The sequence below is a fragment of the Sceloporus undulatus genome, chromosome 2, assembly GCF_019175285.1.
Source record: "Sceloporus undulatus isolate JIND9_A2432 ecotype Alabama chromosome 2, SceUnd_v1.1, whole genome shotgun sequence".
NCBI lineage: Eukaryota > Metazoa > Chordata > Lepidosauria > Squamata > Phrynosomatidae > Sceloporus > Sceloporus undulatus.
Window position 1 is genome coordinate 170,288,023 of NC_056523.1, and position 16,829 is coordinate 170,304,851.

A 16,829-nucleotide genomic window follows, 5' to 3' on the forward strand; every position below is an offset into this window, starting at 1 on the left:
ATCTTTCTTAATTACAGGGATCGTCCAAAACAGAAATAATAATTTAGGTACTATAGTCATTTTCACGGCTGCGATTCTTCAAGGAGTGATAATTTTAAATTTTTCCATTCTTTCATTTCCTTCTTTATTTCTTCCCATTTTTTCCATAATTATTTCGAATTAAGTCCGAATTTTTGTTAGTGATTGTTATTCCCAGATATCTTGCTTTTCTTACAATACTGAAACCAGTCATGTCTTTTATCTTCATTTCCTCTTGTCTCATTATATTCTTTGTGATCACATTTGTTTTTTCTATATTTATTTTTAAACCCGAAATTTTTTCGAATTCTTTTATATTTTCTATCAAGGGTGGTATACTATTTATCGGGTCTTCTACTGGCACTGCAATGTCATCCGCAAAGGCACGCGTTTTATATGAATCCCCCTTTAAATTAATCCCTTTAATTTCTTTTTCATCAGTTATTCCCCTTAGAAAAACATCTAAAGTGATTACAAATAATATAGGAGAAAGGGAACAGCCTTGTCTTGCCCCCTTCATTATCTCTATAGATTTAGTTTTACTTCCGTTGATTATTATATTCGCCGATTGTTTACTATAAATAGCCTTTATCCATTTAAGAAATTCTTCTCCTATACCAATTCGTTGCAAAATAATTCTCATCAATGTCCAGTCTAGATTATCGAATGCTTTTTCGAGGTCCAGTAGGATCAAAGCTATTTTTTTCCCGTTATGAATCTCGAAAAATTCTATTGTATCTATTATTTGTCTTATATTATCTTTCAATTGTCTACCGGGAACAAATCCACACTGATCTTTCGATATTATATTTTTAAGCATTGTTTTCAATCTTTTAGACAATATGCTCGCAAAGATTTTGTAATCTTCGTTCAAGAGCAAGATGGGTCTGTAACTATTTAAATCTTCTTTGTTTTTCCCTTCTTTTAATATTAATATTACATTCGCCTCTTCCCATGTCGGTGGCATTCTTTTTCCTTTAATGTTATTTATAGTTTGTAATAGTGGTACACTTAACTCCTCCTTAAAGATTTTATAATATTTTGCTGTGAATCCGTCTGCTCCTGGACTTTTATTATTTTTCAAACCTTTTATTTCCTCCCCTAATTCTTCTTGTGTTATGGGATTTTCCAACGGTTGTTTTATTTCCTGGTCTATTTTAGGGATCTTACATTTGTCTAAGTATGTTTCTATATTATCCTTTTTAAGATCTTTAGCTTTATATAGTTTACTGAAATACTAATAAAAAATCTCTTTTATTTATTTTTTGTTCAGTAAAAATTTTCCCATCTTTTTTATTTTTGTGATCATGTTCTTGTCTCTTTCTTTTTTCAATTTCCAGCATAACCATTTACCTATTTTATTTGCTCCTTGAAATTGTTGAGCTTTGATTCTTTTCATTATTTTAATTCTTGCTTCAGAATTTTCTATTGAATATTGTTTTTGTAATATTTTTATTTCCTGAATAATTTCCTCTTTTTCATTTGAATCTATCAATTCATTTTCTTTTTGCTTTATTACATCTGTTTATGATTTAATTTCTCTCTTTTTTTCCTTTGTATTTGTTTATGTTTCTGAATAAAAAAGCCTCTCATAACGGCCTTAGCCGCATCCCAGACCATTTCTATTCCCACTTCTTTATTTAAATTTTCTGCAAAGTATTGTTTAAGCATTTGTTAAGCAGACCAGGATTTTAAATGTGAAATCACCATTACTTCTTCACTCAGTTTTAACGGTGTATTAGAAAGAGAGTGGAGGTGGAAATACTAAGGTGATCCAGACAACATCAAACACCACCTGTAGTCCTATGTTTTCCCATGAGTCCTCCATCTTGTTTTGTTTGTTGCTGTAGAAAGCCCAGTAAGGAATGAAAGAGTAGAATAAGCAGCAGGTATTTTGACAGGGTCTGAAGCATAGCCGGAGGAGTTATCCCTTGAGAAGGTTGAGGATACGTTGGGAATGTTCTTCTGATCATACATGACTTCAGACTCATTTCATATCCCTCCAGCTCATTTTCTTTGCTTGTTGGATCAACCATCAAACAAAGAAAATTATCCCAGTAAGTTTTTTACCCAGTGTGATATAAAACTTACTAGATCTCATTGTCTGATCAGATCCTGATATATAACTAATTAGACTAAAAATGGTGTAGTGGTTCAAGTGTTGTACTGTGATACTGCAGGCCGGGGTTCGATTCCTAGCTCAGCCATGGAACCCACAGGTGACCCTAGGCAAGTTACATTCTCTAAGCCTCAGGGGAAGGCAATGGCAAATCTCCTCTGAACAAATCTTCCAAGAAAACCCATGGTAGGTTTTCCTTAGGGTTGCCATAAGTCAGAAATGACTTGAAGACACACAACAACAACAACAAAGCCTAAATATTGGGCATTATAGTTGAAATCATGTTGTTTTATGACCAGATATCCAGTCCAGTGATGACTGGTCATTCCAGTATCAGTGGGGCATTGAATCTATTCCATCTTTTAGTCCACACTTTAAAAGAGCTACCCAGGGGGACAAATCCTTTCCCCATAGTAAGTTCAGCACTGTGGATAGTTACTTTGACATTTGTGGGGAAATCCCAGAGACAATACACCATTGCACCAACATGGATACCAACACCCTCAACTGGCTATTTCCTGAGTATTTGCTGACCGGGAATTTTGGCCCTTTGACCTGTTTGACTTTGAAACTTCTGCATTTCATGAAGCTATGTCCTTGGCTTTCAATGAAGGTAGAGACAAGGAAGGCTGTTTATTGGCAGCAGCTACAAGAGCCCTATTGGCAGCAGTTTGGAGGAATGCAATGTGGGCCCTTTGCCTTCTGATGACTTCTCTCGTCACTTCTGATTCCTTCCTCACTAAGACAAATGTGGCTTTGTTAAGCTTCCCATCCTCCTGACATTTCAAAGGAGTCAGTGAGCAGTTGAGTCAGAGTCTGCAGGCTTCTTAATCTGGCAGGTAGCCTGTCTTTTGTAAGCAGAGCTTGCCAGAATATATGGGTGTGGGCATGGTAGAAAGCATATGTGTGCGCATGAGTGATACAGCTAAAGCACAATGAGATCATGAATAAACTAGACTAGAGAATGATTGAATGGAACATGGGTTTGTGTGCCAGTGGTACAAAGAGTGAAGAGGCAGTGTGCATGTGTATATATGTGGAAATCCGTGTGGCATTTTTATGCTTGTGGGTATGCATCAGTGTTTAACTTCCAAAACAGTGGATGTGAAGATCTAAACACAGTGAAAAATAAGCTCTTCAACTCATTCCTTTATATCCTGGATGAATGGTGAGTGAAAGAAAATCTATGTATGTCCAATGGTAATTTCCTTTATTCTTATTGTGCATACCAGTGTTGAGCACTGGCATTGAAAATAGTCCATAAACTTTAGTGACAAGGTGAGGAACCTTTGGCTTCTCAAATGTTTTGGACCTCACTTCCCAGAAGACCCAGCCAGCAGAGCTTGAGGGTGCAGGATTTTGGACATTGTCGTCAAAAATATGGGCCAAAGGTTCCTGAACGCTGCCATAGTGAGCCATAACTCATACTGATGCCAAGAGAATGTGTGCGATTGGAATAAGGTCATATTGTACAAGAAGGCAACATGAGGACATGTTTCTGTGTACAACTGGGGCACGAGAATGTATTGTGCATACTGGCTTTCTCTCTTACAAAGAGAACAGTAAAGTGGTCTGTTAGAAGGCAAAGCAGAAAGAATGTATAAATAGGCATATTCTTTTCTCTACTGAACAAGTTCCAGGCTTTGAAGGAGTGTGTTTGGTAAAACCATTATAACATGATGTAACTTCTGCTTTCATTTGATTTTGCTGTGTAATCTGAGACCTTTACGTACCCACCCTATGTACAGTCAGTTGCATAGAACATTCTCTTGGAGGGACCAGCAACTGCTGCTGCTGATCTATACCATTCTTCTGGACACACACACACACAATCTTCTCCACATAACAACCCCTTGGAAAAAATTAGCCTTTTTGAACTACAGTTTGCAGAATTCTTCAGTGGTCTGTTGACTGGTGCAGTCTGGGAGCCCATGAGCCCATGCATACAGGCTAAAATAAAGTTGCTTTGGATCACTTTGGAGGTATCCTTTTTAAGTGCTGCATGCATCCGAAGAGGCCGGAAGCCACACCACATCCTAAGGACTGCAGCATAGCTTTGGCACAGCTTCTGGCCTCTTAGGATGCATGCAACATTTAAAAAGCCTACCTTCAAAGTGACCTGAAGCAGCTTTATTTTGGCCTGTCTGTATGGGCCCCAAAGTCCAAAAAAAGTAACATTTCCAAGTAATTAGATCGGCACATGCAGTCTAAAATTGCAAAGCTGAATCCTGATGCTTCCAGAGCCCAATGCATATACTGTATTTGATTTGGGGAAATGTTAACTGTGAAACTCCCTGTTACAAGGAAATCCGTGTGGCTAAGAATAAAGTGATTTCCAAGGAAGATTTAATCAATAGAAAAGGAAATCATTGACTGTCAAAATGTTAATGCTAAACTCAGGAGTGGGTTGAGAAGATGGAGAAGAGTATATAGGGTGGGGAGAAATGAAACAAAATGACATTTGGAACTTCCCGCCTTTTTTATAGAAAATTAAGTATAGAAGAACATGTCAGAAGTGTATAAAGTATGGGTGTGGAGGAGTAATACTAGAAGCCCAGGACATCCACTGAAGCTGTATAATGGCAGATTCGAGACATACTGTATATACTTGTCCTCATGTATAAGTTGAGGGCAGATTTTGGGGCCAAAATTAAGGATTTTGATATCACCCATGTATAAGCCGAGGGTAAAACTTAGGAGCGTGTAACAAAGGATATAAAGCAGTGATTCCCAGGCCTTCCAGATGTTTTGGACTTCAGCTCCCAGAATTTCTGACTGTTAGCTAAGCTGGCTGAGGGTTCTGGAGCTGAAGTCCAAAACATCTGGAAGACCAAATTTTGGGAATCACTGATCTGAAGGATGAAGCAAAGAAAAACAATGCCAAAGAAATTTACAAGATTCCAGCAGATGTAACAGTTTGTGCTCATCCTAAAGGCTGGGTGGATGAGACAATAGATGTGGGGGGAAGGAGCTGTCAGAGCTTCCAGGACAGATTACACACTTGCTTTCCACCAGGGAGTGGTTCCTTTTATCTTTTTCTTTCTTTCTTTCTTTCTTTCTTTCTTTCTTTCTTTCTTTTAGAAGAGTTAAATACAGTACTTACTTTAACCTGCAGATAAGTCGACTCAGGATTTTTGGGTCAATTTTTAGACTAAAATTTCTAGACTTATACATGAGTATATACAGTAAGTACATATATGGAAGTACAGTAGCACCTCCCAATTCACAGAGGAATTTAAAATAATGGTGAGGGGGCAGGGGTGCATCACCATTTTGTCCTTCCCCGCTTGTCCCTCCCATAAAGACTGAGACTGTGGACTCCCAAGTCCATGAAAAGGGTGGGGCAACTACTTTTTTTTTTACATCACAGGGTTCAACTGTAGAATTTGCTCTCAGAAGATCTAGTGATAGACACCAACTTGGATGGCTTAAAAAAAACAATTAAACAACTTCATGGAGGATCATGGAGCTAGCAGCAGTCCTGTTCCAGAGGCAGTATACCACCATATATCAGTAGCTGGGGAAGGCAAGCAGTGGGTTGCTTTTGGCCTCATGTCCAGTTTTGAAGATTCTGCTTTGGGTTTCTGTTTAGCCATTTTGGGAATAGAATTGTGGGCTGGATAGACCTTATGATATGGTATGGTCTGCCCAGACTGTTCTTACTTTCCTATGTGACACACTTCAACTTATACCTGAAAAGGTAGACTTTAGATGTACCAAAGTCTAGTTTTTTAGATCTAAGTTGAAGCTTCTTTCCAATTTTAATTGAAAGAGAGCAGGAACACAAAAAGCTAATTTATTTTTTTAGCCCTATCTAGATATACTTGAGATCAAAATGCCTTGTGTTTCGGTATGAATTAGTGCTCTAAGACCAGAGTGATGAGTAATGAAGAGCTGCAGTGGGCAAACTCCTGAGAGAGTAGTTTATTCTGCATTGAGATCCAATCACACCTGAAAGAATAATCAAATTGGGGGCTGTTTAGAAGGAATCAAGCCTTGAAGAGATGTAGCCTAGAAGATAACACTTAATCTTATTCATTTACCATAAACTGCAAGTTTTAGAATATTATGGTTTATAACAAAGGCTATTATTATATATACCACATACTGGATGGTCCCACCCATAGCCTTTAAAGGTTCAGTCCTTCCTGAGGTCTAGTGTGTGTGTTTGAAAATGGCCCCATGCTCTGAGAGACTGTCTGCACCTGGTATAAGAGTCAGCTGCATTCTTCTGGGATCTAGAACAAACTTGTCCGAAGTGCTGTTTGATACTTTAAAAGCTAAGGTTGCCAGAGTAAAAGCTGGAAAAGGTTCCTTTACCATTAATGGTTGTACAGAAGAGGGAACTTCCACAGACTTTGTTTGTCATGCAACAAGAAAGACCTGCTGTTCCTTCTTCTATAGAACCAGATTATTGGACTAAAACTCCCACAATCCTTTACCAGGGCTGTGATTGCTGGGGTTAATAGGATTTGTAGGTCAGCAACTTGTTGTTATGTGCCTTCAAGGCATTTCCGATTTATGGAGGCCCGAAGGCAAACCCATCATGGGGTTTTCTTGGCAAGATTTGTTCAGAGGAGGTTTGTCAGTGACTTCCCCTGAGGCTGAGAGCTTGTGACTTGCCCAAGGTCACCCAGTGGGCTTCATGGCCAAGCTGGGAATTGAACCCTGCTCTCCAGAGTCATAGATCTGCTGTTCCCTCTTCACTTAACTTAACTTAAATTGCTACCATAGCCCAACACTCAAACCACTATTGGCTCTAGGCCAACAATGTCTGGAGAGCCAAAGGTTTCTCATTCCTCACTCACTAGGAGTTCTCTGTTATGATGGTCAACCTAGGAATTCGTGTCCTAGAGTAATCAGTTTCCACAAAGGATCACAGACTACCTCTCTGGAAGCCATGCTTCCTGGCTGATACTTGGAATAGGTCAGGTGCAGGAAGATCGTGATTTCTGTATATAGAAGACAATGTAGTAAATTCATTGGGAATTCTTTTGGTGCTTTAGCTCTTCATGGCTTATGTAAAAATACACACAGAAGTTTACATTGTTTTTCAGTGTGAAGCTCTGGAACAATACTGTTTTCGTGTGTGAGGGCATTCACTGTCCATGACATGTTTATGAATGTATTTCAGTGAGTCAGGTTTGGTTTTATTTTTAGATGTATTTATTTTTTTTCTTCTTTTCTTTTCTTTTTGTTTGTTTGTTTTGAGGTCCTGAAAACAAATGCTTCCTTGGCTAGGAGACAGGACATTACAGGAATGTTGCACTGCTTTTGTGGCAAAGAAAAAGAAATGCCATAGTAGATTTTTTTAAAAAACAGTAAATATAAAATAAATATAGCAAAATAAATATTTAGTTCACCATCTAAAAATAAAGAAATCACTGGAAATTGAAGGGGAATGTATTGCTCTTACTTTTTTTCTTTCCAAGGGTGCATCTACACTGTAGAAATAATGCAGTTTGACACCACTTTCATTGCAGTGGCACAATGCTATGGAATTCTGGGATTTGTTGATTTTTAAGATATTTATCCTTCTGTGTCAGCAAACTCTGGTGCCACAACATACTACCAATCCCAGGATTCCATAGGACAGAGCCATGGCAGTGAAAACAGTGTCAAACCAATTCATTCTGCAATGTGGCTGCAGTTTGCAGTGCGATCTACTTGAATATAGCTGAACCTTTATTCTTGATCTTAGCTGAACCTTTACTGCAAAATTACAGCAAACGTATGAACCACTGGACTGTTAAGGACTTGTATCTTTGAGACTGGATATTTATAGGATGAAATGTGGCAGGGATCTAGAAAGTTTCAGTGTGACTTTCAAAATGCACACCATTGATTAATCTTACTCTGCCTAACCTGAGACACTTGGCAGAAAGCTATCTAGATTACCAACCTATCCTGTGTCAAGGAAGAGCTGTATGCTGTGTAGCAGCTATGAAGGCTGGAGAAAGATAGTAGTGGCCTAAAGACCTGTGTATGTGTGTTTATTATCTCCCTTTCTCCTACGAAATGTCTCAAGATGGCTTACAGCACATCACACATTGAGTTCTCTTTTTAATGTATATGGGTATATAGAAGGAGAGCCAGTGTGGTGTAGTGGTATGAGAGTTGGACTACAACTCTGGTGATCAGGGTTCGATTTCCAGCTCAGCCATAAAACCTACTGGGTAACCTTGGGCAAGTCATACTCTGTCAACTTAGGGGAAGGCGATGGCAAACCTCCTCTGAACAAATCTTGCCAACAAAACTCCATGATAGATTCATTTTAGGGTCATCATAAGTCAAAAGCAACTTGAAGGAACACAATATTAGAGCTATTTCATTGCTGCCCTGTTCATCCTTACTGCTATACAGCCTGTTATAGATAGGCTACTTCTGTCTCAGGGACAAAGCAGGAGCAAGAAGCCCATGAACTGTAAATGAGTAGGATGTTCATGATGACCTTGACATAAATTTCCCACAATGCTCCTGACATAACAGTACATCAAGTCCTTGTGGGAAATTTAAATGGCAGCTCCTAGTCACTGTTCAAATGAGGAGCCCAAGGTAGACATCAATGAGAGATCCTGCCGGGAGCCAGCCAACTACCTCAGGATGCCATGGCCTGACACTGGTTCATGGCAACAGAGGTAGGAAAGGGAGAGATGAATGAGCCAATTCCTCATTCCCTCCTTTTTCTCCTTGTACAGCCAAGAAATCAAACAAATAGGTTCTTGAACAGATCAGGCCAGGGCTCTCCTTGGAAGCAAAGATGATCAAGTTGAGACTATTGTACTGTGGCCACATAGAAGGCATGGATCACTAGAAAAAACAATAATGCTAGGAAAGGTAGAAGATAGAAGAAAGAGAGAAAGACCACAAACCAGATGGATAAACTCAATTAGGAGGGTTAGGGCTTGCAGGATCTGGGCAGGGCAGCAGAGGATAGGGATTCTTGGAGATGTCTTATGCACAGGGTCGCCATGAGTTGGAACTGACTCGAGGGCAGCTAACAACAACAACAAACCCAAGTGACACTGGCCCTGGCACCTTGCTGCTGTTCTTACCACCCTTGCCTTCTCTTCCCTGAGGGTAGAATTCAGAGACAGAACCATCTTAGTCTGGTATAATATATGAATAATAAACTGAAATAAGTTGTAGTATAAGCTTTCATGGTCTAAAGACCTAGTCAACAAAGACATGCTACAACTTCTTTCGCACAGTTAGTATCAAAGGTGCTACAAGATCCCTTTGCATACTTTTCCTTTCCTGTAAGAGTGTTATAGCAGTTGGATACTACTTTAGCTGCTATGTCTCCATTATATGGAATCTTGGGATTTGTATTTTGGTGAGGAATCCACTGTTACAGACCTCCTGAAAACCGGCACTACTAGAGCTAACAACAACAACAAACCCAGGTGACCACTGGCCCTGGCACCTTGCACACCAAACTACAGCTCCCAGCATTCCACAGGATGGAGTGGATTGGTATAACTGTAGAGTCAAATACATTTGAAAAATCCCCAAGATGGAAAGAGCAGACTTCAATTCCCAACAGGTGAAGGGGGAAGAGGAGGATACAGCGAGAGGGATGGAGTGGCTGTAGCTTAAACCAGCTTCCAGGTCAGGGCTGTTCTTCCCTCCTGTCTGTAATACTAGATATGAGAGTTTGTAACTGATCAAATCCCTTTTTGTTCTTTCCTCACATCTCCTAAATTTGCAAACATCGTGTTTCTAATGCATCCAAATAGTATCTCTGTCTGCCTGTCTATCTATGTCTCATTTTCTTGCTGAGTAGTAGTGTACTTCAGCTGGAATGCTACACCATGCCACCTAAAGTGGGTTGTAAAAGTCTTCTGTGTGGAGTTAAATGTTGGTTCTTGCCTGAAGAGCTTGAAGACCCCTGCCTTAGTATAGTGTTTTATTTTTGGATCTTTTACGTTTTTGATTAAAATTCTGGACAGTAGACAGCTCAGTAAAATTCTTGTATTGTCCAGACCAGACCAGTCTTGAGAGCCTGCCAGCCCTACCGATCACCCAGTCAGCACATTGCTGAATATAAATTGTAACTAATCTTCTTCTCAGCAATCCCATATGCCCTGCTCTTTTTCTTCCAAGGAGAAGGTCTTTCATACATTCCAAGAAACAGAGCCTGATAAAGTCACTATTTTGGACAAAGTTTCTAGTACCCCCCCAGCCATTGTGGCCAGTGGCTGGCAGAATTTGGAAGTTGTGGTCCAAAAAATAACCTTATGAAGCTTTGCAAAGTAGTGTTGTGTGGACAGCAGTTTGATAAGCCCAACCCTGTTAACTTTTCCTCTGTTTTTCTCCTCAGAGCTCCATGAATCTCCCTCCTGATAAAGCCCGTCTCCTGCGGCAATATGACAATGAGAAGAAATGGGACCTTATTTGTGACCAGGTAAGTGGGGTGGGGGGAGGTGGAAAAATGAGAGACCCCTCCATGGCAGGAAATCTACATTGCATATCATTGCTGATGGGCCTATGATGGAGGAATGGCCAGAAACAACATCACTTCTCCTTGATCACTGGATTCTTGACTTCCTTTCAAAGAGCAGGCCACATCCCCTTATCATAATGAATTGTTTATATTGGGCTGCCAGATTCTTTGGCTTTGTGGGATTGGTATCTCAGCCACATGATTAACAGAAAGAACATCAGTATCTGGCCCATAGGTCTTGAGTTGCAGAGAGAAAACATTTGTTTTATTTTTTTAAACTGAGATAATTCTGGTCTTCTTTATTGATATTCCAGTAGGCATCATGTGGATACGGCAAGGTAGGTACAATTCTAAGAGTGGTGAAATAGGTTTAGCATTACCATATACTTCTTTGTGTCTCTATAGCAAGGGTAGGAATCATTTGACCTTCCACACGATATTGGACTGCATAGGATTATGGACTACAACTCCCAACATTCTTACCATTGGCTGCATAGCAACGGATTTGCAGTCTAACATCTGGTGCACTGCACCATTCCCATCCCTGTTGAATAACACTAGATATTTCAGACTACAACCCCCGCAATCTTTAGATTATGGTGGAAGGGGCTGATGGGAGTTCAAAACATCTGCAGAGCCAAAGGTTCTGCATCCATTCTCTATAGGAAAGATCCACTGTATGTATGAAGCGCTCTCATTCCAAAACAGAGGCAAAATATATGTCCCTCTCCATATTTTGCTAGACTGCAGTTCCTAGCATTCCTCATCATTGGCTATTCTGTCTATGGCTGATGCGGAATGCAGTCCAACAACTTCTGCAGTGGCGCACTTTGCCTTCAACTGATCTAAGAGGCATAGTAAACCTCTTAGGAGTTGTGAACTAGATGTCCAAGATCCATGAACCCATTCAGGACAGCATACGGGAATCATGCAATATTCATTTCCTCAATCTCTGGTTACCCAGGCAAAAGAAGGGGTAGGTACGTCAGAAACATGGGTAGGTTTTTTGGGGGGTGGAGAGTAGTCTGATTTTGTGCATATTTTCTTAGAAATGCATCTGTGTAGGATAGGGCTTACTTTCAAGTAAGTGGGCAACTTTAAAATGAAAGACAGAGATGCTTCTAGCATATGGATAGTGGGAACAACCTTGAAAGCAGCAGCGGAGCGGAATGTATCTGGGTGGAGAATGGAAATCATTTTGCTTTCAAGCTTGTTAGAGATACAGACATAAAGGAGCATCTGGGATTCAGATTACTAGGAAGAACAAATCACCAGACAGACATTTGGTGGAAGTCAGGGCTCACAGGGGGGAGGAGGAGGGGGAAAGAGAGAGAAGCTGAAAGACTTACTATGTTAATAAATCAGTAATGGTGACCTTTAAACTGCAGTGACCTAAACTGCAGTGACCTAGGCCATACTCATCCTAAAGTGCTTTCAAAGACTTCTTGCTTTCACAAGCATTCTTGGGCCTCCTGCCAAACTACCCACGCACTGTTCTTTTTTCTCCCTTTCCCTCCCAACTTAAAACAGGAAAGATTTCAGGTGAAGAACCCACCTCACACATACATCCAGAAACTGAAGAGTTTTCTTGACCCAGGAGTCACACGGAAGGTAAGACCCTTAGAGACATTTATTTTTAGAAAATGTGGAAGGTGTTATGTGGAGTTGGAATAGAGGGCCCCCAAATAAGAAGCGGTCTGCCTCATCTCTCAGCACAATTAAGCATGTACTGTGACAGAGAGATATCCTCCAAGACCAAGCAGGGCAGGTTCTGATCCACACTCTACTCGGTTATAGTGCTGTGATTCCACTCTAAGTGCCATGACAACATCCCATGGAATCCTGGGATGTTTCATTGAGGGAGGAGCCATTGGAATCCTCAGCCAGGGAGCGCCTCTGACCAAACTACAACGCCCACAGGATCCCCCAGGATGTTGCCATGGCAGTTAAAGTGGAATCATAATGCTATACTGTAATTGTTTTATGTGAAAATGTCCATGGTTGTCATAAATCAATGTCAGAGCACCAGCCTAATGTGTGTAGGGATGTACACAATACATCCTACTTCTTTGTGGTCTCTGCAAATCAGCAGTTGGGTAGAAGAGCAGGCAGCAACAGAATTTAGGAAAATTCCTTCTTTTGGACTACAACTTGGTTTCCCAGTCCACATGGTCAGTGCCAATACTTGTTGGGGAATTTTCAGAACTCTAGTCCAAAAATAATTTTTGTAAGCTCTGGGTAGTAATCCAATGGCACTGGAAAAGGACGTGTAGGTTTGGCTTCAAGTGAAGGCCCAACAGAGTTCAGGGTCTGCAGGGGAGCCAGATACCAGTCCTGTGGGTCCAACAGCAAGTAGGATCATCCAGGTTGAGGAGATCAAGTTCTGAGAAGATAAACCAAAGGGTCAGAAGGGCCAGAGGCATGTCATGTAGTTCCAGATAGGCAAGAGCTCCAGGAGGAAGCCATTTAGGCAAAGACAATGAGGTTCTGACCCAGGTGGGGTCCTTCCCAATGAAACAAGTTACTTACCCTGAGCACAATTTTATAGGGCCTGGTGTACTGGCCATTTGTGGTCCATGCAGGCTGTTGTGAATGGTAGGGCCAGTGGCCCTGAGTAATATTCTTCTTCTAAAGAATAAGGGAGGTAGGGAAATAAAAGAAGAAGATCAGATGATAAGAAGTACAGGGTAAATTTTGGATGCATTTAGCCTAATTCTGAAGGTTGTGGAGGAAAAAGTTAACAGGGACTTATCCTATCAGTCAAGTGTGGCTGTCACTTTTACAGAAGTTCCGTCGAAGAGTACAGGAATCCACCAAAGTACTGAGGGAGCTGGAGATCTCTCTAAGGACCAACCACATTGGGTAAGTCATGGGTGGCTAGCATGTTTGTCATGTATGTCACATGTGATATTCAAATATCTTCTGAGCCAGTGCCACTCTAATGTGCATCATTGTGTTCATTATACTGAACCAGTGTGGCTGTAATGTTTTGTCCTCATATGTTTTGAATTCAGTGGAGGCCAATGGTTTCCATGCTGGGGGCAGTGAATCCATCTAAGGGGCTGAATTCTCCAAGAGACTAAACAGCCCCGCTGACATGAAAACCACCAGAGCTGTTGCCTGGGACCCAGGCATAGAAGGAATATGTGCCAAACAAAACATGCAAATCTAAAGAGGTAAACAATGTGTATGATGTATATATGCATATGCAGATCAAGCAACCTGTTACTACAGTCATTCTGTGTATAATTTATGAAGCTCATCAGGGGACATTCCATCCAGCCTTTCTCATCTCAGTGACATCTAAATTTTTTGGACTGTATCTCCCTTGGTTTTTAACCATGGACCATTCTTACTGAGGCTTTGATGAGATTTTTAGTTGCAGATATCTGAAGGGCATTACTGGCTTGGGAGAGACAATTTATATACATATGTGTTGAGGATGGAAGTTAGAAGCAGTAAACATTCCATACAGTATGTCCTTATTAGGAATTGATTTCACAGCTATGATAGAGCGAAGGAAGGATGGACCGACAGATAGACAGACAGACGAGTGGGATAGACAGAAATCCCTTATTGGGTGATTAAAATGATAAGACAACCTTTACACAAATTCTCAATTTTTGCCTGGAACTAGTTAGAAGGAAGTTGTGAGCCTTATCAAGAATACAGAATCTGTATCAAGAATACAGAGTCTGTATCAAGATTCATCAGCATTGTAACTTCTCCAAACTGGCGTTTCCCCCATTCATCAGATTCCAGGACTATCGTCTAATGGCAGACTCAACCATGGCTTGCTGAGACATTTTGTCAGAAATCACATGCTCACAATTAAAAGGTTTTTTTTAAAATGACTTAATGGTTAATGAGTGGGGCCTCCTATTGTACTTTTGGAATTACACAGGCTGTCTTGTACCTCATCAATTCATGCTAACATGGTCAGGCTGCTTTCTTTTTACTGAATGTCCGGAGAAAGAGGACTATAAAACTGAGAGGGATGTTAGGGTATGAGGCTTCATCTCCATTCTGAAGCCAAAGGAATGAGCGACCACTTCAACCCATGGCTCATTATTTGCCATCTGCAGGGATAAGAGGAACCTCCTTCTTTGTTCTCACTAATATTTAGGCATGAAAACACTGTTCTGAGGAGAGCTTAAAACTTAAGTTGCCCCAATACTGTAGTGTTTCTGCTTGTGCGACATAGATATATGTAGTGACGATCTTGTGGGTCTTTTTTGAAATGTGATCATGAAAGGCTGTTTGTTTTTTTAAAAAAAAACATTTTCTGTCTTTTCCTCAATGAGCTCGAGGCAAATGAGCATGGCTGTTGTCCTCCACAACATGTCTACTGTATTCTCATTACAGCCCTGTGAGATAGGTTAGGCTAAGAAAGAGTGACTGGGCCAGGGCCACCTAATAAGTTTCATGGCTCTGTTGGTAGCCAGGCATAAGCATTGAAAACACTTTTTAAAAAATGTCGGTAGGTTGATTTTCAAATTGTTTTCCCCTAAGGAAGGCAATACAAATATTTCCTCGCCATGTTGGGCTAATTTGAGAACTAAAATCTTTTATACATCCCAAGATTTTCTCTCTCTTTTGCAATTGATTTATTGAATATTTCCATTTCCTTTTACTTCTGTTGGGACTAAAAACTAGATCTCCCAGGTCCCAGCCCTATATTCTGCCTAACTACTATTGCTTTGAGGTATTGTTAGATATCAGCAGTGATAGCGATATAGAAATAGAATGAATAAATCAGCGAGTTAATAAACCACGCTGGCAACAGAACAACAGGCTTCAGTCTTTGGCGTTTATCAGACGAGGTTTCTTCGGCTCAGATCTGGGGCTTTTGCGGATTGGGCCATTCGCATTGACATGATAACGAGAATGTATTTTCATACCTGGTTGCTTTACATGTGAGCCCCTTCTGCGAGACTTGCGAACTGAATCCTTACTGGCTCCTCATTTTGGCGTGATTTGGTGAGTTCGCTAAATAATTAGATTGACGCAATTCGCATTGGGGCTCTGTTCAATCTCACTGCGAATTGGTCTGGTGTGGAATCCCAATCCTGAACACGATCGGAAGACCCCCAGGTTGCAAATTTCCCATGATGCCCTGCTGCAATTTGCCCCATTTACTTCCGGTGGCTCTTTTTGCTTTCAGGGCAACCGGGCTCCATTGGAGCTCTCTCTCTGCTTCCCCCCTCTTCCCTGATGCAACTTTGGCAGAGCAGCCAGGCTATCAGCGCCTTTCTCCCTCTCTGCCTCTCTCTCTCTCACACACACATATCTCTGGCAGCCAAGTTCAAAGGGATCTTGTGTCAGAACCCCATCCATTTCATCCTCATGTACATCTATCCTCCTGCCAATCTCCGCATCTATCTCATACATGCACACACACATACACAAACATATCCCTGGCAGCCAAGTTCCTTAGAGACAGTAGCAAAAGCTGTATCAATTTGCCAAGTTGCAACATTACATTCGATTGGTAACATTCATTCGCAATCCAGCAGTCATTCCAAAGGAAAGAATATGCGCATAGACGGAGAAAAATAATTTTAAAAAAATCAAACGGAAAAGGTCCTTGATGGATAGGAGAGGCTTGTCTTGCTCTGCCCCCCCCCCGCCCTGAATTGACCCTTGCTCCTGCTCACCATCTATCTATCTATCTATCTATCTATCTATCTATTGCCAAGAATATGCACATTTTTGCCAATAATAATAATAATAATAATAATAATTTAGGTTACTAGTTGGCTGAGGCACCAGAACTCTCTGGCAGAGAAGGCTCAATGTCTCTGGACACTACAGTTCCCAGAATTCCATAGCACTGAGCCAGGACAGTTAAACTGGAGTTAAACTGGATTATCTCCCCAGTGTGGATGCAACCTAAGAGAAGGCAACTGAATGACAGGAGGATGGATGTGGATATATATATAGATATAGATATAGCTCTTTAAGGGCTTTTGGACTTCAGCTCCCAGAATCCCAGGCTATTGGCCAACATGGCTGAGGCTTCTGGGGACCAGAAGTCCAAGATCCTTTAAAGGGCACAGTTTGGGGACCACTGGGATAGATATAGATGTGGAGGAATTGGATCGGGGCTCTGACACGGAGGACCCTTTGAATTTGGCTGCCAGGGATGGGAAACTAGAAGGGAGGAAGAAAAAAGGGGGAGCTGTCATTCAGGTGAGGCTAGCATTCACATGAAAGTGGAGCCAGGCTCCCTTCTTCACCCCGGAA

At 41.0% G+C, this 16,829-nt stretch overlaps 1 protein-coding gene across 8 annotated transcripts in view; it reads left to right on the forward strand.

Annotated features, from left to right (window-relative positions):
- Positions 1-16,829, forward strand: part of FMNL3 (formin like 3) — a 160,626-nt gene that overhangs the window by 64,472 nt on the left and 79,325 nt on the right. For all 8 annotated transcript variants that reach the window (XM_042449794.1, XM_042449795.1, XM_042449796.1 and 5 more), the window contains exons 2-4: positions 10,461-10,544; positions 12,114-12,194; positions 13,369-13,445. In XM_042449794.1, the coding sequence (XP_042305728.1) occupies positions 10,461-10,544; positions 12,114-12,194; positions 13,369-13,445 (242 nt within the window). The remainder of the gene's footprint in view (positions 1-10,460; positions 10,545-12,113; positions 12,195-13,368; positions 13,446-16,829) is intronic.